Source organism: Phocoena sinus, chromosome 6, assembly GCF_008692025.1.
Source record: "Phocoena sinus isolate mPhoSin1 chromosome 6, mPhoSin1.pri, whole genome shotgun sequence".
NCBI classification, from domain to species: Eukaryota; Metazoa; Chordata; class Mammalia; order Artiodactyla; family Phocoenidae; genus Phocoena; species Phocoena sinus.
In genome coordinates this window covers 65,089,406-65,110,565 of record NC_045768.1, presented here as the reverse complement: position 1 = coordinate 65,110,565, position 21,160 = coordinate 65,089,406, and the positions used below count along the sequence as shown (strand labels likewise).

The following is a 21,160-nucleotide window of genomic DNA, read 5'->3' as shown; positions in this document are numbered from 1 at the left end:
AACATAATAATGATAATGCCCTTTTTTTTTTTTTTTTTTTTTGCGGTACACGGGCCTCTCACTGTGGTGGCCTCTCCGGTTGTGGAGCACAGGCTCCGGACGTGCCGGCTCAGCAGCCATGGCTCACGGGCCCAGCCGCTCTGTGGCATGTGGGATCTTCCCGGACCGGGGCACGAACCCGTGTCCCCTGCATCGGCAGGCGGACTCTCAACCACTGCGCCACCAGAGAAGCCCAATGCCCTATTTTTTAAAGGCACTATGTGTGAGACACTGTCCTTGATGCTTTCCTTAGCATTGTCCAATCTAACCTGTGTAACCTCCTTTTTATAGACTAGAAAGTGATGTTCAGAGAGATTAGACAAATGGTCCAAGATTACTTGCTTAGCAGAGCAGAGTCTAAACCCGATCTGCCTTTCCCTAAGCCACATAACCCCACACCTTCTCCTGTAGTTGGGTAGAAAAGGGCACGAAATGTGTCACATATGGATGAAGGAAATGTTGAATTATTTCTGTGTCAGACATCTTGAAAATAGATGGTACTGTTCTTATCTTTTTATTGTGTCTTTGGGCGTGGCATATTTAGAAGTATTGAAAAATAAACAGCAATGAGATACCACTACACACCTATGAGAGTGTCCAAAATCTGGAACACTGACAACACCAAATGTTGGTGAGGATGTGGAGGAACAGGAACTCTCATTCATGGCTGGTGGGAATGCAAATGGTACAGCCACTTTGGAAGATAGTATGGCAGTTTCTTACAAAACTAGGAGCTGAAAACTTGTGTTAACCCCAAAATCTGCAAATGAATGTTTATGGCAGCTTTATTCAGAACTTGTCCTTCAATAGGTAAATGGATAAATAATAAAGTGTGGTACATCCAGACAGTGGAATATTATTCAGTGCTAAAAAGAAATGAGCTGTCAAGCCATGAAAAGACGTGTAGGAGCCTTAAATGCATATTCCTAATTGAAAGACACCAATCTGAAAAGGGAACCTACTGTATGATTCCAAGCACATAAGATTCTGGAAAAGGCAAAACTATGGAGACAGTAAAAAGGTCAATGGTTGCCAGGGGATGAATAGGTGGAACACAGAGAATTTTTAGGGCAGTGAAAAATACTGATACCATAATGGTAGATACATGTCATTATACGTTTGTCCAAACCCATAGAATGTGCAACACCAAGAGTGAACGCTAATGTAAACTGCGGACTTTGGGTAATTATGATGTGTCAGTGGAGGTTTGTCACTTGTAACAAATGTACCACTTTGGAGGGCATGTTGATAATGGGAGAGGTTATGCGTGTTTGGGGGGAAAGGGATATATGGGAAATCTCTGTACCTTCCCCTCAATTTTTCTGTGAACCTAAAACTGCTCTTAAAAAATAAGGTCTTAATTAAAAAATTATGAAAATAAATCAGGCTGTGACTTGAACCTATTCTGAAATAAGGTTTACTTAGACTTTTATGTCTGAAGGCATGCTTAGCTGACACTTCAGTGCCTAATGAAGATATTTCCTTCAGTGAACTGAGGAATTTATAATTAAAAGATGTTCTGGTAGGTACCTATTTGTAAATGCCAAATGTCTAATTTTGAGAGCTAAGGGCTGCCCAATATAAATCAATCAGAGTGAAGAAATAAGACTTTTATAAATTAAATTGCATTTATTCCTAATGAGTCTGGCTGTTGCTGCAACCCAAACAGACTTTGTGTTCAAGGGAGCATGTCAAAACATTGTGGATTTAGGGTGCACTTTGTTTTTCCTCTTGGTAATTTCCATTTCCATCCTTGAATGGCTGGTTTTCTGCAGGAGTGAGGATATTTAATTAAACTTTTTGTGGGTTTAACATGGGACACACCCATTCTTCCTTCCTCATGGCTGGCATATTGCCCTAAATGGCTTTCAAATTGCTTTAAAAACCGATGTTTATATACAGTGCTTAGGATGTGCAAGGAATTTCATATGAAGATTCCTTACGCGCAGAATACAGAGTTCAAACTTTCTTCCCTTTTATCTCTGGCTTCTTGTTACGTCGTTTGTGCTGCTCTTTGCCTTGTCCATCTTTAGCTTAACTCTGATCCATCTGCCCTTCTGCTCAGATGTCTGCAAGGACTCACCATTGTCTACCAAATGAAGCCCAGACTCTGATATTCAAGGTCGTCCATAATTCAGCCCCGACTTACACTTCCAGGCCCATTGCCCACTCGTCCCTGTACACACCTCACGCTTCAGCCAAAGGTGCACCGCTGGACTTGCCACGCAGGGCTCCGTGCTCCTTGCCTTTGCTCATGTTGCTTCTCTCCCAGCAGCCGCTTCCCTACCTTCTTGGCACACGCCCCAAGCCAGCCATCTGGGTTACCGAGCAGGCTTTCAAAGTGAATAATTACTAACAATTCCCACTTTGTTACAAGTTTCCCTGGAAGGAGGATATTCAAGTGAGTCTGTAAAAATAAAAGTTACCAGTTTTTCTCCCACTGAACACACGGAGAGAATTCAGGGGCACACTTGGAGGTGAGGTGTTCCGAAGGACGGAGACTGTGGCTGCTGATGCTGCCAGACTGCGCGGGGGCCACAGCTCCTCCACTTTGGCCTGTTGTGCGTCTGGCCCCATCTTATGCGTGCTGTTGTAAGATCTTAGTTGCATTGTTGCTTCTTTGTAAATCAGCCTTTGGAATATGAGCGTGGCAGAAAGGTGAACCTGTTTGTGAGAACTAGTAGTGTGTGTGTGTGTGTGTGTGTGTGTGTGTGTGTGTGTGACAGTGTGTGTGTATGTGAGTGTGTGTGGTCAGGAGGGGTCCTGTGTGTGTAAGTGAAAGCAATAAAGCACTAGTTCTTATCCAGTTAGATTCAACAATGTTCCCATTAACACAGAGATACCCCGTTTTTCAGTTACTTACATCACATAAAGATGTTCTACTTTCTGAAATTTTGGCAAAAAGCATGACATGGACCGAGGGCAGTAATCTTAGTGAAAGTAGCTGATGCATATTGAGGGCTTACTCTGCCCAGTGAGCTTCACAGGCAGCACCTGGTTGAATTCTTCTGCTCTGAAGTAGAGATGTCATTAGCTGGACTTTAGGAACAAGGAAACCAGCAGAGAGAGGGAAGGTAGCTTGCTCGAGGTTCTACAACTAGTACGTGGCAGGGCCCTCCCTGCCACCTAGGCCGTGAAATACCCCAAAGCTCATTTACTTAAATAACACACCAGTTTGCATCCCATGGATAAAACGGGAATCTGCTGATTCTGTTTATGCAAAAAAAAAAAAAAGAAAATGCAAAGATTTCTCCCTCCCCAATCTCTGCAGGTATCATGGATAGGCCACGTGTTTTGGGGGCACTCCACGTGTCCCAGGGATACATACGTAGTTTTATGTAGCCCTTTTGTGAGTGCCTTGTTCCTGCACTAGATATCTCAGTGATCCAAATAGCCCCAAACTGTGCTAGTGTGAACTTTTTTACATCAAGTCTTCCCTGAATGAGGAGTCATGAGTTGGGCATGCAGGCCAGTTCTTTTTCCTAGAACCCTAGGGAATTACTGCTTTCTCTTCAAGTTAATAGCATGCCTAACCATTGTCATGACTATCATGCCTTCATGTTTTAGAAGGTAGAATTAGTATATTTAAGTTAGATTTCCAATCTATAACTGTGTTAAACTTGCCTGTTTCCGTTAAGTTAAAAGATAAGTGGTTTCCTTTTTTCCAAGAAGTGCTTTTACATTTTGGTTTTTACATTTTGGTGAGCTGAGCTTGGGTCTTTGACACCAGGGGCCTGACTCTTGGCAGTTATATGTGAATGGAGCCAAAGATAACTTCCCCAAAGCATTTCATGCATTCTGGAAAATTCTTGCTGAGGGCCTGAGAACTGAGGTCAGCATTCCACTTTTATGGAAGCACCAAAGCAACCTAGGTTTTTATTGTCTCCCTTGGGCTCATTTATCTACCCGTCTTTTCTGAACATCTCAGAGCAATTACTGTGGATATGGGATTTTCCTTAATATATTTTTATTTGTCTTTAATAGAGGAAATGCATGCCGAAATCTGTTATGCCGAGTGCCTCCTACAGAAAGCAGCCCTCACGTTTGTGCAGGTAATGAACATTTGGCTTAGAATCAGCGTCGCCCGGGAAGCCTGCCAAGTACGACATAGAAGAAATGTGGCTCATTCTATGTCAGTGCTTCAGTTCTTTTGACTTAGAGTCGTAGTGAAAGATATTTGTTATTACTGATAAACTTTGGCTGAAAGAAGACCCTGGTTTTTTTTTTTTTTTTCCTACTCAAATGCACTTAAAATTCCGTTTTGAACTTCGCTTTATTGGCAACCACTGCCTTTTGAAGAAGCTGTCTTGCAACTACCTCACCTAATTTCAGGACGCTGCTCTGTATGAGAACTGGGAGGTTATCCCTCTTCGTGCTTGCTAATGGTGGAGGGCTGCACACAGGAGTGACCGGCTGGAGGAGGCTTCAGCATCCTTGGCTGTTCCCTTCTTGCATCAGATGCTTCAGCAAAGCTTCGTTATGCATGCGTCGAGAGCCAAACTTCCCATGTATACCTCAGATTTAATCTCCCCGCTCTTTGTATTTTCATTCCCCTTTCTTTTATTTCTTATTTTGGAAGAGCAGTTAAAAAAAGTCACTAAACAAAACAATGACTCCTTTTCTCATGGGGCATTTAAATTTCACCTCCCGGAATTGTTACCATCAGTACCTTGCCTGTCATTGTAGCTTCCAGTTCTTCTAAAAAATATGGATTTTAACATGGCGGCCACACAGGTGGCGGTGATGGATACAAGTGGGGTAGAAGTGGGGTGGAGATTGTAAGGGGGCAGAAATTCAACTGTAAGATGGAAAATCTTCCTCAATCTCAATGATTTACATTGAATTGAGAGTTGCTTTTCTCTTTTTCTGGAGGGTGACCTCTTAGGTTGGATTCTGGTTAAGTAAAATTAAGTCAATCTGGTGTAGGGCCCTGTTTCCTAAAACCCCACCTATTATGACGGCTGGTTGAAAACAACAGTCTTACTGCCTCAGTAAACATAAGGCTAGTCACGGAGGCCCCCAGTTTTTTCTGATGTGTTTTTCAAATGATAATTTGATAATAAAATCATTGATTTGAAACTTTTTTGTTTTTTATGTCTGGGGGGCTTGTAGTTCAACATCTGGGAGATATCCATGGTTCCCCTCTTCCTCATGCCTCTGTATCTTTAATAATGCCAGGCTCGTGGTCGTGCTGCTTTTACCTTTTCAAGGTTTATCAGCTCCGTCTCTTCCTCTTTATTCTGACTATAATTGTTCTAGTGGGGGGCTTGTCAGCTCTTCCCTAGACTGCATGGCAACCCAGGGACCTTCGGTCTGTAGTTTCTCTTCCCTCCAGCTCACTCTCCATTGTGCAATTGTGCACCCTCTCAAAGATGAGAATTTCACCTGGGCATGTCTCTGCTTCAGCATTTAGTAGCCCTCATTGACTATGGCAGTGGTTCTGTATCAGAATATCACACATGGGGAAGGCTTTTTCTAACCAAACTGGTATCTCCCCACCAGTTCCCTACTCCCCTCTTACCAATGTCCTCAACTGCTACTGGCAGGTATGTTGCATACTTGAGTGGCACAGGTACAGCACAGGTAACTTTCTTATTCCTTAGTCATTCCCTTTTTTGCAGTAGGTTTCTGCAGCAGTACTGAGTTATATACACACAGATGGCCAAGCCAAGCACACCAGGGTCTTGAATGCTTCCCTGAGGGTTTTTTTTTGCTTGCAAAGTTCACACCTACCTTGCCTTCCTTCCTTCAGCTGGTTACTTCCCAATCTTTTTTTTGTGTGTGTGTATGTGTGTGCTTTAAGCATTGATGCTTCCAGGAGGCTTTTGTGGACCTCTTCACATCCCCGCCCACCTTTGTGCTGTCATGACATCCCCCACATGTCTCCATCCATGCATGTCTTCATCCCTTAGCGAGTTGTGTTGCTTTTGTCTGATTTTGTGTTTGGGTGCCTGCTGTAAAATAGGCATTCAGCAAATGTTTGGTGAATCCTGAAATGAAATTTTCTTATTTGAGGCAGATTTGAATCCAATTGAAGAAATTCTTTCCTGGCCAGTATTGGAACTTGTGTAACCATAAGATTCCTTAAAATCAGAAAATAAACATTTAAATTGCATAGTGAATTTTACATTTATTGATTCTTTTAATAATTTAAAGATTAAGTATTTAAGTAACTGATGACATTAACAAACTAAAATTAGTTCTTCTTTTGTTTCGGAAGGATGCTCAAGTGCACAGGAAATCAATACCAGAGCATCTTTCTGATATTAACGGACTAGAAAAGCATGGGACTATCTCCATTAGCACCTTCTATTAGAGTAACATCTTCCAAGCAGTTATTATTTTTTAATTTTTATTATTTTTTTTTTTGCGGTACGTGGGCCTCTCACTGCTGTGGTCTCTCCCGTTGCGGAGCATAGGCTCCAGACGCGCAGGCTCAGTGGCCATGGCTCACGGGCCCAGCCGCTCCACGGCATGTGGGATCCTCCCGGACCGGGGCACGGACCCGTGACCCCTGCATTGGCAGGTGGACTCTCAACCACTGCCCCACCAGGGAAGCCCTCAAGCAGTTATTTGATATGCTTTAATAGGAGACTCTTGGAATCCTAGAATACTCACCCTAAAAAGGTCATTCATTTAGGCCAGCTGACCCAGTTTTATGGCTGATGACCATCAGGCAAAGAGAAGTGATCTCTTTTCCCCTAGACAGTATTTCATATAAGTGACAACAACTTTAGAATCCAAATCAGTTATCTGCGGTCTGGAAATGTATATGAATGAAATTCACAATGTTAAATAGACTGCCTGCTAAAGTCCCCCCTAAAGAAGAACCATAATCCCATTACTTGGAGTAAGACAGATAGGAAAGTCCTTGGAGCATATCCTTAAAGTCAGCCATTTTGAATTCCATTGAACCCAGAAGAAAGTTGCTCAGTAGTTGATGATGTTTATTGAAGTACGTTTGGACTAACCTTTATGGCCCCAAATTGATGAGGATTACTTCCTTACTTCCTTCAAGTAATGCAAGGATTTAAGAAATGTTTCCTTTTTGTTGTCCTCTAACTTGGAAGAAAAATGACAAAAAAGCATTTCAGATGTAAAGCAAGAAGAATGGTTTAATTTAAAAATCATATCCTCAAAAGATAGTGTTTTGTTCTAATCACGCAGCTACACAGCTATGGGGACAGTTTAAGAATCTTTTGCTAAATGATCTAATTATTTAATTGTTTTCAGGATGAAAATATGATCAACTTCATCAAAGGTGGACTCAAAATTAGAACAAGTTACCAAATATATAAGTAAGTTAAAAATTAAGATTTATAAAAAATATTTTAACAGGGTTTGTACCTTTTTGACCACGTTCTTGTGGTTTCTAAGTGATTCTTGTACTATGTACCATTTTGTACTTCAAAGTTCTCAGTCAGTATGACTATGTTTTTTAAAATTTCGTGTTGGTAAAAGTGCACTTGACTTTTGGCTTACTGAGGTGTATTCAATGCCATAGGACAACACGATTTAAGTTTAAATGCAGTTTTAAAAGAAAAATAGCTGTAAAGAAAAGTGCTTACATAATTTCTGATTAGATAATCTTAGTTTCTCTCTCCTAAAAACAATTTAAAATGACAGGTATGTACAGGTATGTCTTTGGTCCAGACTCTAGAACATCACTGCTCCAGTGAAGTTCTGCAGTGATTCAGATGTTCAATTAAAGTGGACCATAGTGTCATTCACATCTTCTGTATCCTTACTGATTTTTATCTAGTTGTCCTATCCTTTACTCACAGAGTTAAAAATCTTCAGCTTTGATTCTGGAGTCATCCATTTCTCCCTTTAGTTCTGTCAGTATTTGCTTTGTATATTTAGAACCTCTATTATTGGGCTTATATATATTTTAATTGTTTTATCTTCCTAATGAATTAATCTTTCATCATTATAAAATGTTCCTATGTAACTCCTTATAATATTCTTTGTCTTGAAATCTGTTTTGTCTGATATTAATAAAGCTACTCATGCTTTTTTATAATTAGTATTTGCATGGCATATATTCTTTTACTTTAAACCTATCTTTGTTTTTGTATTTAATTTGCATTTTTTGTAAATATGCTTAATTTGGTCTTGCTTCTTTACTCAGTGTGACAGTTAATATGTTTGCACTTGTGAGTACCATTTTGCTTTTTTCCTTTGCCTTATTTGTCCCCCTCCTTATTTTTCTGCCTTCTTTTGCTTTAAATAAAAAAAAAATATGTATATGTATTCCAGTGGAATCCTTCCATTGTTTTCTTAGCTATAGCCCTCTTTAATTTTTTTAAGTGTTTGCTCTAGTGATTATAATAGCCTTCTTAACTTATCATAGTCAACTTAGAGTTAATACTGTACCATTGCACAAGTATAAGAACTTTGCAAAAGTATAGTTTCATTTACCACCTGTTGTCTTTTATACTATTCTTACAATAGTACACGTATGTATATTACACACCCCACAGAGTGGTACCCACCTTTTGCTTTAAACAATTTTATGTCATGGTCTTCACTATTAACCCATATGTTTACCATTTTTGGTGTTCATTCATTCCTGTCTAATTTCAGACTGAAGCATTTCTTTTAAGATTTCTTACAGTATGTGTCTACTTTCATTAATTCTTACTGTTTCATTTACCTGAAAACATCTTTATTATTTATTTATTTATTTATTTTTGCGGTACACAGGCCTCTCACTGTTGTGGCCTCTCCCGTTGAGGAGCACAGGCTCCGGACTCGCAGGCTCAGCAGCCATGGCTCACGGGCCCAGCCGCTCCGCGGCATGTGGGATCTTCCCGGACCGGGGCACCAACCCATGTCCCCTGCATTGGCAGGCGGACTCAACCACTGCGCCACCAGGGAAGCCCCATCTTTATTTTTTATTTATTTATTTTTTTGCGGTACACGAGCCTCTCACTGTTGTGGCCTCTCCCGTTGCAGAGCACAGGCTCAGCAGCCATGGCTCACGGGCCTAGCTGCTCTGCGGCATGTGGGATCTTCCTGGACCGGGGCACGAACCCGTGTCCCCTGCATCGGCAGGTGGACACTCAACCACTGCGCCACCAGGGAAGCCCACATCTTTATTTTTGAAGGCTGTTTTTGCTCAGTATAGCATTCTCGAGTTACAAGGTTTTCTTTTTCTTTTCTTCTTTTGCCCCTTTAAAACTGTCAATCCATTGTATTATAACCTCTATTGTTTCTGATCATAAGTCAGCTGTTATTTTAATTATTTTTCCCTTGTCTGTAATTTGTCATTTCTTCTGACTGCTTTGAAGACTTGTATTTTTTATTCTTAGCACATTGACTGATGTGCTCAAGTATGGCTTTGAGAAATGTGTAGCTATTATTTCTTCAAGTATTTTTTTCTGCTCCATTCTCACTTTTCTCCTTCTGAGACCCCAATTACATGTTAGTCACCTGATTTTGTTCAATAGGTCACTGAGCTGCTGTTCATTAAAAAAAATTGTTTTCTTCAGATTAGACATTATCTCAACATCTGGGCTGTCTTGGGGTCAGTTTCTATTGCCTGCTTTTTCTCCTGACTATATGTCATGTTTTTCTGTTATCAAGTCAATAATTTTTTGATTGTACACTAGATAGTGATACATTGTAGAGACTCTAGGTTCTGTTTTCTTTCTCAGAATAGTGCTGATTCTTGCTCTGGGAAGCATTTGACTTGACTAGACTTAGAGCCCATACTCTTACTCTTTGGTAGTGGGCAGCATCTGAAATCTTGGTTCCACTACTTCTTCTATCTTGTCTCTGCTTTTCTTTGGCGTTTCCCCAGTGCTCACATAGTTCATGAATCAGCCAAGAATTTGAGTGGAGTTCTAACACTGATTTTGGTGTTTCCCTCCTATGTGGTTCTCTCCTATCTGAAAATTCCCCCATTACCTTATAGGTACTCTGGCAAATTTGAACTCTGTGTTCCTTTTGAAGCCAATAAGACTGTGGCTTTCTGTGTAAGTTCTAGGCACCCCACACCAAGTGTACTGGGGAGTACTTCCAGGTGACTAGCCATATAAACTTAAGGTCCCTTCAAGAGTTGTTCTCTTTTTTCAAATTTCAACCCTTCTCCAGTTTCCCATTACTTTTTTTTTCAATTTCCAGTGCCTACCAATATATTTTAAATATGTATTTTGCATTTTGTCCAGAGTTTATAATTGTTATCCGTGGGAGAGTTAATCTAATATAAGCCACCCTGCCATTACTGGAAGCAGAATGAAGATTTAGTATTTTAAGAGATGCTTTTACCCAAAATGATTTCATAAAATTATATTCCATTCAAAATCCTGGAAGGGAGTGGATTTTGGGAACCTGATATATTGTTTTTACTTTTCCTCTTGAAATATTTTTTTGAAGATATAAAAGAATGTTAAAGAGTTGATTGCTTTTTCAGTCATCAAAACTTAAAAACCAAAGGAATTAAAATAGTCTTGTAATGGCACAGAAATATATATCAGTGGAGTGGAACATAGGGCTTAGAAACTCGTGTGTGTGTGTGTGCATGCGTGTGTGCGTGCACATTATGCATGCACGTCTGTGTACACACACGTACATATACCAGGGAATTCAAAGCATACTAAAAACCTATATATACATAAATCTCTTTAAAATCAGTGGGAAAATATGAGTACTTTAATAAATAGTTTTGGGAAAATTGGCTCTTCGTTTTGGAAAAAAGACTATAAAAGATACATTCCGGGGCTTCCCTGGTGGCGCTGTGGTTGAGAGTCCGCCTGCCGATGCAGAGGACACGGGTTCGTGCCCCGGTCCGGGAAGATCCCACATGCCGCGGAGCGGCTGGGCCTGTGAGCCATGGCCGCTGATCCTGTGCGTCCGGAGCCTGTGCTCCGCAACGGGAGAGGCCACGACAGTGAGAGGCCCGTGTACCGCAAAAAAAAAAAAAAAAAAAGATACATTCCAGAGAGAAACAGTCAGCTCTACCCACCACCAGTCCCTCCCATCAGGAAACTTGCACAAGCCTCTTAGATAGCCTCATCCATCAGAGGGCAGACAGCAGAATCAAGAACTACAATCCTGCAGCCTGTGGAACAAAAACTACATTCACAGAAAGATAGACAAGATGAAAAGGCAGAGGGCTATGTACCAGATGAAGGAACAAGATAAAACCCCAGAAAAACAACTAAATGAAGTGGAGATAGGCAACCTTCCAGAAAGAGAATTCAGAATAATGATAGTGAAGATGGTCCAGGACCTCGGAAAAAGAATGGAGGCAAAGATCGAGAAGATGCAAGAAATGTTTAACAAAGACCTAGAAGAATTAAAGAACAAACAAACAGAGATGAATAATACAATAAATGAAATGAGAACTACACTAGAAGGAATCAATAGCAGAATAACTGAGGCGGAAGAACAGATAAGTGACCTGGAAGACAGAATGGTGGAATTCATTGCTGCGGAACAGAATAAAGAAAAAAGAATGAAAAGAAATGAAGACAGCCTAAGAGACCTCTGGGACAACATTAAATGCAACAACATTCGCCTTATAGGAGTCCCAGAAGGGGAAGAGAGAGAGAAAGGACCAGAGAATATATTTGAAGAGATTATAGTCGAAAACTTCCCTAACGTGGAAAAGGAAATAGCCACCCAAGTCCAGGAAGCACAGAGAGTCCCATACAGGATAAACCCAAGGAGAAACACGCTGAGACACATAATAATCAAATTGGCAAAAATTAAAGACAAAGAAAAATTATTGAAAGCAGCAAGGGAAAAATGACAAATAACATACAAGGGAACTCCCATAAGGTTAACAGCTGATTTCTCAGCAGAAACTCTACAAGCCAGAAGCGAGTGGCATGATATACTTAAAGTGATGAAAGGGAAGAACCTACAACCAAGATTACTCTACCCGGAAAAGATCTCATTCAGATTTGATTGGAGAAATCAAAAGCTTTACAGACAAGCAAAAGCTAAGAGAATTCAGCACCACCAAACCAGCTCTACAACAAATGCTAAAGGAACTTCTCTAAGTGGGAAACACAAGAGAAGAAAAGGATCTACAAAAACAAACCCAAAACGCTTAAGGAAATGGTCATAGGAACATACATATCAATAATTACCTTCAACGTGAATGGATTAAATGCTCCAACCAAAAGACACAGGCCTGCTGAATGGATACAAAAACAAGACCCATATATATGCTGTCTACAAGAGACCCACTTCAGACCTAGGGACACATACAGACTGAAAGTGAGGGGATGGAAAAAGATATTCCATGCAAATGGAAATCAAAAGAAAGCTGGAGTAGCAATGCTCATATCAGATAAAATAGACTTTAAAATAAAGAATGTTACAAGAGACAAGGAAGGACACTACATAATGATCAAGGGATCAATCCAAGAAGAAGATATAACAATTATATATGCACCCAACATAGGAGCACCTCAATACATAAGGCAATTGCTAACAGCTCTGAAAGAGGATATTGACAGTGACACAATAATAGTGGGGGACTTTAACACCTCACTTACACCAATGGACAGATCATCCAAACAAAATTAATAAGGGAACACAAGCTTTAAATGACACAGTAGACCAGATAGATTTAATTGATATTTATAGGACATTCCATCCAAAAACAGCAGATTATACTTTCTTCTCAAGTGCACATGGAACATTCTCTAGGATAGGTCACATCTTGGGTCACAAATCAAGCCTCAGTAAATTTAAGAAAATGGAAATCATATCAAGCATCTTTTCTGACCACAACACTATGAGATTAGAAATGAATAACAGCGAAAAAGAAGAAAAAACCACAAACACATGGAGGCTAAACAATACATTACTAAACAACCAAGAGATCACTGAAGAAATCAAAGAGGAAATCAAAAAATACCTAGAGACAAATGACAATGAAAACACGACAATCCAAAACCTATGGGATGCAGCAAAAGCATTTCTAAGAGGGACGTTTATAGCTATACAGGCCTACCTCAAGAAACAAGAAAAATCTCAAATAAACAATCTAACCTTACACCTAAAGGAAGTAGAGAAAGAAGAGCAAAAACCCCCCAAAGTTAGCAGAAGGAAAGAAATCATAAAGATCAGAGCAGAAATAAATGAAATAGAAACAAAGAAAACAATAGCAAAGATCAATAAAAGTGAAAGCTGGCTCTTTGAGAAGAAAAACAAAATTGATAAACCGTTAGCCAGACTCATCAAGAAAAGAGGGAGAGGACTCAAATCAATAAAATGAGAAATGAAAAAGGAGAAGTTACAACAGACACCACAGAAATACAAAGCATCCTAAGAGACTACTACAAGCAACTATTGTAATAAAATGGACAACCTGGAAGAAATGGACAAATTTTTAGAAAGGTATAACCTTCCAAGACTGAACCAGGAAGAAATAGAAAATATGAACAGACCAGTCACAAATAATGAAATTGAAACTGTGATTAAAAATCTTCCAACAAACAAAAGTCCAGGACCAGATGGCTTCATAGGTGAATTCTATCAAACATTTAGAGAAGAGCTAACACCCACCCTTCTCAAACTCTTCCAAAAAATTACAGAGGAAGGAACACTCCCAAACTCATTCTATGAGGCCACCATCACCCTGATACCAAAACCAACCAAAGATACTACAAAAAAAGAAAATTACAGACCAATATCACTGATGAATATAGATGCAAAAATCCTCAGCAGAATACTAGCAAACTGTTCCTTCAGTAAGTCCGAAAGAGAAAAACAAATATCATATATTAACGCATATATGTGGAACCTAGAAAAATGGTACAGTTGAACCAGTTTGCAGGGCAGAAATTGAGACACAGATGTAGAGAACACACGTATGGACACCAAGGGGGTAAAGCGGCGGGGGGTTGGGGGTGGTGATGTGATGAATTGGGCAATTGGGACTGACATGTATACACTGATGTGTATAAAATTGATGACTAATAAGAACCTGCTGTATAAAAAAATAAAATAAAATTCAAAAAATAAATGATACATTCCATATAGATTTAATATTAAAATACTTTTGGAAGAGTACAAGCAAAAACATAGGAAAATCTTTTTATAGTCCTAAAGTACAAAGGCCTTTAAACTTTTGATTTATTTAAAAATTTTTCACTTTGAAATGATTCCAGAATTTTTACAAAGAATTTTCATATATTCTTCCAATATACAAATGTTAACATCTTATAGAACCACAGTATAATTATTAAAACCAGGAAACAAACATTGATATAATATTATTAACTACTTCATTGACTTTACTCAAATTTTTCTGATTGTCCCACCAGTGTCCTTATTCTAGTCCAGGATTCACTCCAGGATCCTGGATGTCACATTTAGTTGTTACATCTCCTTAGTCAGTTTTAATCTGGAAGAGTCCCTCAGTCTTTCTTTGTCTTTCAGGACCTTGACATTTTTGAAGAATACTGGGCAGATAATTTTTAGACCATTGCTCAAGGTGGACTTATCTAATGTTGCTTAATGATTAAATTCAGATTTTTCTATGGCAAGAATACTATAGAAGTGATGTGGTGTCCTTCTCAGTGTGTCATATCTGTAGATATATGATGTCAATTTCAGAAGCCTTTTAAAGTGTGACATAAAATCAGAAACCATAGAAGACTAACTTGACCAAATAAACATTTAAATTTTCATCATGGCAAAAATATCCCGTAATAAAAGATACAAATAGAAATGTGATATAAATGACTCAGGGCAAATGACAATGTGAGAAACTCATAGGTTGGTGGGGGTCTAAACTGATAAGAGTTTTTATGAAGGATGTTCTGGCAGTATATACCAAAATTAAGAATATGCATCACCTTCGATCTCAGAAGTTCTTTTTCTAAGAATGTATCCTATGAACAGTTAGGATGGTATAAATATAGTTATAGTACTTGATATAGGAAAGTACTTGATGAAGGTATAAGAACAATCTTAGCAGCATTGTTTGTAATATGGAATATTTTGAAACAACTTGAAAATTTAAGAATAGGAATTTGGTTAAATAAATTATTCCATAGAATGGAATAATATGCACTTGTTAAAGAATAAGATAGCTTTCATGCATTTTCGTGGAAAATTGTCAGTATAATCTATTGAGGAGTATATACTATGTGATCCCATTTGTGTTTTCTAAAGATTGCATTCTTAGTAGAGCATAAAAACAACTAGAAAATTATGTACCAGGCTGTTAACAGTGACCGTCTCTCTGTGGGATGATTGTGTAGGGACAGTTAGGGTTTCTCCATATTATTTGAGCATTTTGTAATAATCATCTATTATCAGCAAATAGAACATTTACACAGAAAATAACTCTGAACATAATATGCATATCCTGCCATCCTGTTGATATTTTGACATTTGAATTTTTGTGCATGTATATAAGCATATATAATTATCTTTTTTTTTTTTTTTTTTTTTTTTTTTTTTTTGCGGTACGCGGGTCTCTCACTGCTGTGGCCTCTCCCGTCGCGGAGCACAGGCTCCAGACGCGCAGGCCCAGCGGCCATGGCTCACGGGCCCAGCCGCTCCGCGGCACGTGGGATCTTCCCGGACCGGGGCACGAACCCGCGTCCCCTGCATCGGCAGGCGGACTCCCAACCACTGCGCCACCAGGGAAGCCCTATAATTATCTTTTTATACAGTGAAATTATATGCTTTGTGTCATTTTGAAATTTCCTTTTTCACTTCATGTCAGAAAATTTTAGGTCATTAAGTATTTTTAATTCATCATGGCTTTCCACTATTCCACTGAAATAGTATTCCACTATTTGGATATACTACATGTGTATGTATAAATGTATGCATGCATGCGACTGTCTTCGTAACCAATTTCCGGTTGTTGCCTGTTTAGTTTGTTTATAAATTTTTATTATAGGTAGTAATACAGTATCTTTCCTTATAGGTCTAGTTTTGTGTGTATCCATGCTATTTCCTTAGAATAAAATTAGATTTGTTGGTTCAAAGGTATGCATGTGTGTAAGATTTCTGATATATATTGCATTGGCAATATATATATATTGATATATATTGGATTGGCAAACTTTTTCTAAAAATACCAGACAGTAAGTGTTCAGGCTTGTGGGACGTAAGATCTCTGTCCCAACTACTCAACTCTATGACCGCAAGGTGTAAGCAGCCATAGACTATAAGTAAATGGGTGTGGCTATGTTCCAATAGGTTGCCAACCTCTTTACTATAACTACCATTTTACCAGAAATAAATGAATGTGTCTATTTGTTCTTACCTTTGCCAGCACTGGTTTTCCATTTAAAAAATTAAAATAATGGTTTTTATCACAAAAGTGGCATATATATTTTGGAAAATAGGAAAACGTGGATGAGCAAATATTAAAATACACACACACCCCATATACTTATCACCCAGTGATTATGGCTGTTAACACCTTAGTATATATTCTTTCAGAATATTTTCTACATGTATCTAAAGATATATCTTTTTTTAAATGAAAATGAGATCACACTGTATGTACTATTTTTTAACCTGCTTTTTTCAGTTAATGATCTTTTTCGTGTCAACAAGTCTTCATTTCATGTAATACTCAATCCATCTTCAAATTTTGCCTGTTGGCCCCAAATCTCTTTTACTGCTGGAATGTCAGCACCAGGATCCAACCCAAGACTGTCTTGAGCATCCAGTGTTTATGTTCATTAAATACATCTTATTCTAGAAGAGTCTTTATATTCATGAGAGTTGTTGAAAAGCCCAACCCATTTGTCCTGCAGGATATGCACAGATTTGTTTGGTGGCTTCCTTGAGTTTTCATTTAGCTTGTTCCTTGTCATAGTCAGCTCAGGCTGCCATAACAAAATATCATACACTGGATGGCATAAGCAACAGAAATTTATTTCTTCACAGTTCTGGAGGATGGAAGTCTAAGATCTGTATCAGCATGATCAGGTTCTGGTGAGGGCTCTCTTCTTGGCTTGCAGACAGCCACCTTCTCACTGTGTCCTCACATGGCAATGAGAGCCCTTCCTCTTATAAGTCCACCAAGCTTATCAGAGGAGGACCCCACCCTTATGACCTCATTTATCCTTAATTACTTCCTAAAATCTCTGTCTTCAAATACAGTCACACTGGACGGGGGGGATTAGAGCTTCAACATATGAATTTGGGGGAAATATAGTTCAGTCCATAGCATTCCTGTAGCCCCTTATATTTCCTGTAAGCTAGATTCAGGTTAGATGCATTTGGCTAGAATACATCATAAGTGAAATTGCATGATTTATAAGTGCATCACACCAGGTGATACATTATATCAGGCTATTTCTTACTACCTTTAAAAAATATATCTGTCAGTTTGATAAGCAATTTCTGGTCATTGCCAATTTTTACATCTTTGTCATTGTTTTCATCTGCATTTCTCTGATTAAGTATTTGCCTTTCGAAGATGTGAAGGGAAAGAGAAAAATGCATAGAAAATTAATTAAAGTGAGAAATCAGAAAGATTGGCTTGGATGGAAGAGGGAAAAATAAGAGGACAGTTGCAGGCAATTGTGATTGAGCTTGCTTTCCTCTTTCAATCTTTCCTAGTTGTGAATTTTATTTTGGTCTATTTGAGACCATGGTGATCATGCTGAAATTCAAGTCTTTTTGTCTGTAGCACCTCAGTTACTCAGTGGAAGGTAGGTTGCTGAAGTGTGCACAACAGCTGAGAGACTGAGCATTCCTAGGAAGTCTCCTCTAACACATTGCTGGGAAACTGTGAGATCACAGTCCTGCGGTCCTATGGCTCCTGAGTCATGCTTGCTGATATTTGAACCCTCTTTTGCTTTAAGCCCAGAAAGATTGGTCCTGATAAACAGTGTAGAAACGAGTGTGTCATTTTTCCTTAATGATGATTACCCAGTAGAGGGGTGGGATAGGGAGGGTGGGAGGGAGGCTCAAGAGGGAGGGGATATGGGGATATATGTATGCATATGGCTGACTCACTTTGTTGTACAACAGAAACTAGCACAGCATTGTGAAGCAATTATACTCCAATAAAGATGTATTAAAAAATAAAATAAAATATTGGCAAACTAAAAAAAGAAAAAAAGAGAAAACTCAGCACAGCATCATCCCCTTAAAAATTCTCTAGTATTTTGGCTAATGACATTTATCTTATGGTATGTAAATGCAAAATTTGACTTAAAATTAGTTTTCAGTGTCATAGTAAACTTACAGTGTAACTGTTTTCTTCAATCCAGAGAATGTCTTTCTATCCTGCACGTAATTCAGAAGAACAAAATTGAGCAGCGGTTCTTCTATGAGTTTGAAGGTGGCGTCAAGCTTGGAATAGGGGCCTTTAATTTGGTAAGTGATCAGAAAGCAACCAGAATCTTTTGTACAAGAACCTTAGGTTTTCAGTGCCTCTGCTACTGCATTTGAACCTCACCCTGAACCACTACCTGGGTTTGGTTGGCAAGTGGCTACAGTGGGATCAGTTTTCTTGTGCTGTGAACCAGTGGGGGCTTTGGCCAGAATGTGCTGTAAAGTTCTGTACATGCTCAGAATAGTTTTCGATTGTATAATAAGGGAAGCATGCAGCTCTCTGAATGGACTAGTAACAGTTTTTGGTAATAAAGAACTTGAAATTCAGTTCTATTTCTACATCAGAAATATTATTGCTATAGCAATGGTGGCTCTGAAATTGAAAATAGGTGAGGGAACAATATAGTTTGAGGGATGATGAAGCTCTGGGGTAGATGAAGGGTTTGAGTAGATATCTGTCCATTTGCTATATTATTTAGATATTTTGATATTTTATTAAGGTTTGACTGGAATTGGTGAGAAAATTAAGTGGTAAAGGGAATCCCACACATGTGTATACACTACCGTGGCTGCTTTGTTCATGAGCCAATTGGTTGATGACGGAGGTGGCTGAGGAGAGAGGCTGGTTAGTGTCCACAAAATGAATCACCCTATCGACTTGATTATTAAAATCTTCCTCTGCTGAGGTCAGCCTTTGGTGAACATTCACATGGGACACAAATAACTTCACATTTTTTGCCCATTCTGAGAGGTCTGTCTGTATACCTCTTTCCCAGAGCTCCTTGTCATCAATTTTCCAATCATGTTCTTTCTAAAGCCCTGACCATCCAACCAAACCATTGGCAACCACCCATGAATCAGTAAATAATTGCATATATGGCCATTTCTCCTTCCAAGCAAAGTGAACAAAGAGGGCACTGCTCAAAGTTCTGCCCTGAGAGGACTTCCCTTTATCCTACTCTTTAGGGATGTCCCAGAGAGGGGCTGTAGTGCTGTAGGTGTCTACTTCTGGGTCATGCCTGCATATATGAAGAATACAACAGACTTTTGCTTTTGGAAAAGGATGCTAAAAGAAACACTTTGGAGGTGGACACTGGGGGTTATCTTCTCATCACTTTATCAACCCACATGAAAGGAGCAAGTGTTCTTTAGAGCATTCTGAAAAAGCCAGGTTTTTTGTTTTGTTTTGTTTTTAACTTTTTAGGTGTATTGTCTTAACTAAATGAAATTAAGTCACAAGTAATGATTATACTAGGTGCAGTATGTGGTTATTGAGACGTGTCCAGTGGTTTAAATTTGGTTCTAATTTTTCATATTACTGAATCATTAAAACTTTAAGTTGGTTAGAGTTTAACATTTATCTACAGTTAGATGTACTAACACTAAGTACACTTGTATTTTTTTTCTTACAGATGCTGTCCCTTTTACCAGCACGGATTATCAGACTACTAGAATTTATAGGATTTTCTGGAAATAGGGTACAAAATTAATTTTTTCTTAATTTTGACAAGGAAAATAAAAGTTATTTATTGAATATGAGGGAAATACAACATGTCCTCATAACTAGCAATTTGTTTTCAGAACAATAAAGAGGCATTGGGTCTTGATTATATTTTTCAGGAGTTAGAGATGGTTTTTCTATTGAAAGTTAAAAATTTTCATCTTTGTTATTTAAATTCTGGGATTAAAATTTATGTTTTACTAATATTGCTGCTTGCTGGATCTTTAGTACTCATGTGAAGTTAAAATATGCTTCCCTAACATTTTTGCAACCCCAGAGTTTCCTGAAAAACCAAGAAGTTAGGCTAGATTTCCCTGTCTAACATTTTATGATTCGTATGGATCAAGCGTAGTTGCAGTGTTTTGGTTTTCCTTGTTTTTACACGTTTCACTATAAAACTAAGCAAGGAAATTTGTTTTCCATGAGTTTTGTTTGTTATAGTTCTGTGTGGTTGTTTTTGTAGTGTATAACATTTATTAATCATAACACTCAATATGCTATTACCAGAGTTGCTTTATTGCAAAAGTTGTCCCTGTTAGTCCAGAGAGCAGGTTTTGAGAAATAGATGAGAACAGGTACAAGAAGCTGTAATTTTTTTCCCTACTTATTCCACTGTCCAGGTTCTCCATAAGTATTATATATTTATGGTGATCCCTTCCTGATATGGTCTATCTATTCAGACTCTGTATTTCATCGTTACCCTTCCCCTCTACTATTCATTGTCCACCTTATTTCTTTAGTAGCTCTAACTTGCCCCTTGAATAAAGTCCAAACTATAGCATGGATTCAAGGGCCCTAGGATCTGATTCTAGCCAATGCTTCTAGCCTACTACCCATCCTTTTTGCTTCCCCAGTGTTCCTGCTAAACTGGGCAAATGGTTGTTCACCAGATAGACCCTGTGCTTTTCTGTTTCCATGCTTCTGCTGGTGTCTGTTTTGGATGTCCTCCCCAACTGGCATCCTCCCAAATAATGTCTCTTGAGAGCCTCTCCATCCATTAGGATTGAGATAAATGTCACCTATTCCACAAAGCTTTCCCTTATCTTCTCCCAACAAAGCTCAAGTATTCCTAACTTTCATAGTCATTTACTTATCTTTCTTATGGCCCTTGCCATATTCCAATAAAATTATGTGTTCATGTACTACCTTCGCTATTTGATGGAAAGATCTTTGAAGACATGGAACTGTATATATTCATACCCACCATAGCATTTTGTACTTAGATCCTCAATATGTTTTAATAAATTAATATTTATATAAGAGAAATACAGCATTTTCTATGAAATGAGCTCTACCTTTTTCTCTCCCTAAGATCACATGATATAAGAATTTGGGAGATTG

At 38.7% G+C, this 21,160-nt stretch overlaps 1 protein-coding gene across 1 annotated transcript in view; it reads left to right on the top strand.

Annotated features, from left to right (window-relative positions):
- Nucleotides 1-21,160, top strand: part of TTC39B (tetratricopeptide repeat domain 39B) — a 135,767-nt gene that overhangs the window by 87,431 nt on the left and 27,176 nt on the right. Inside the window, exons 7-10 of the mRNA XM_032636309.1 lie at nt 4,024-4,091; nt 7,273-7,337; nt 18,255-18,360; nt 19,731-19,796. Coding sequence (XP_032492200.1) covers nt 4,024-4,091; nt 7,273-7,337; nt 18,255-18,360; nt 19,731-19,796 — 305 coding nt within the window. The remainder of the gene's footprint in view (nt 1-4,023; nt 4,092-7,272; nt 7,338-18,254; nt 18,361-19,730; nt 19,797-21,160) is intronic.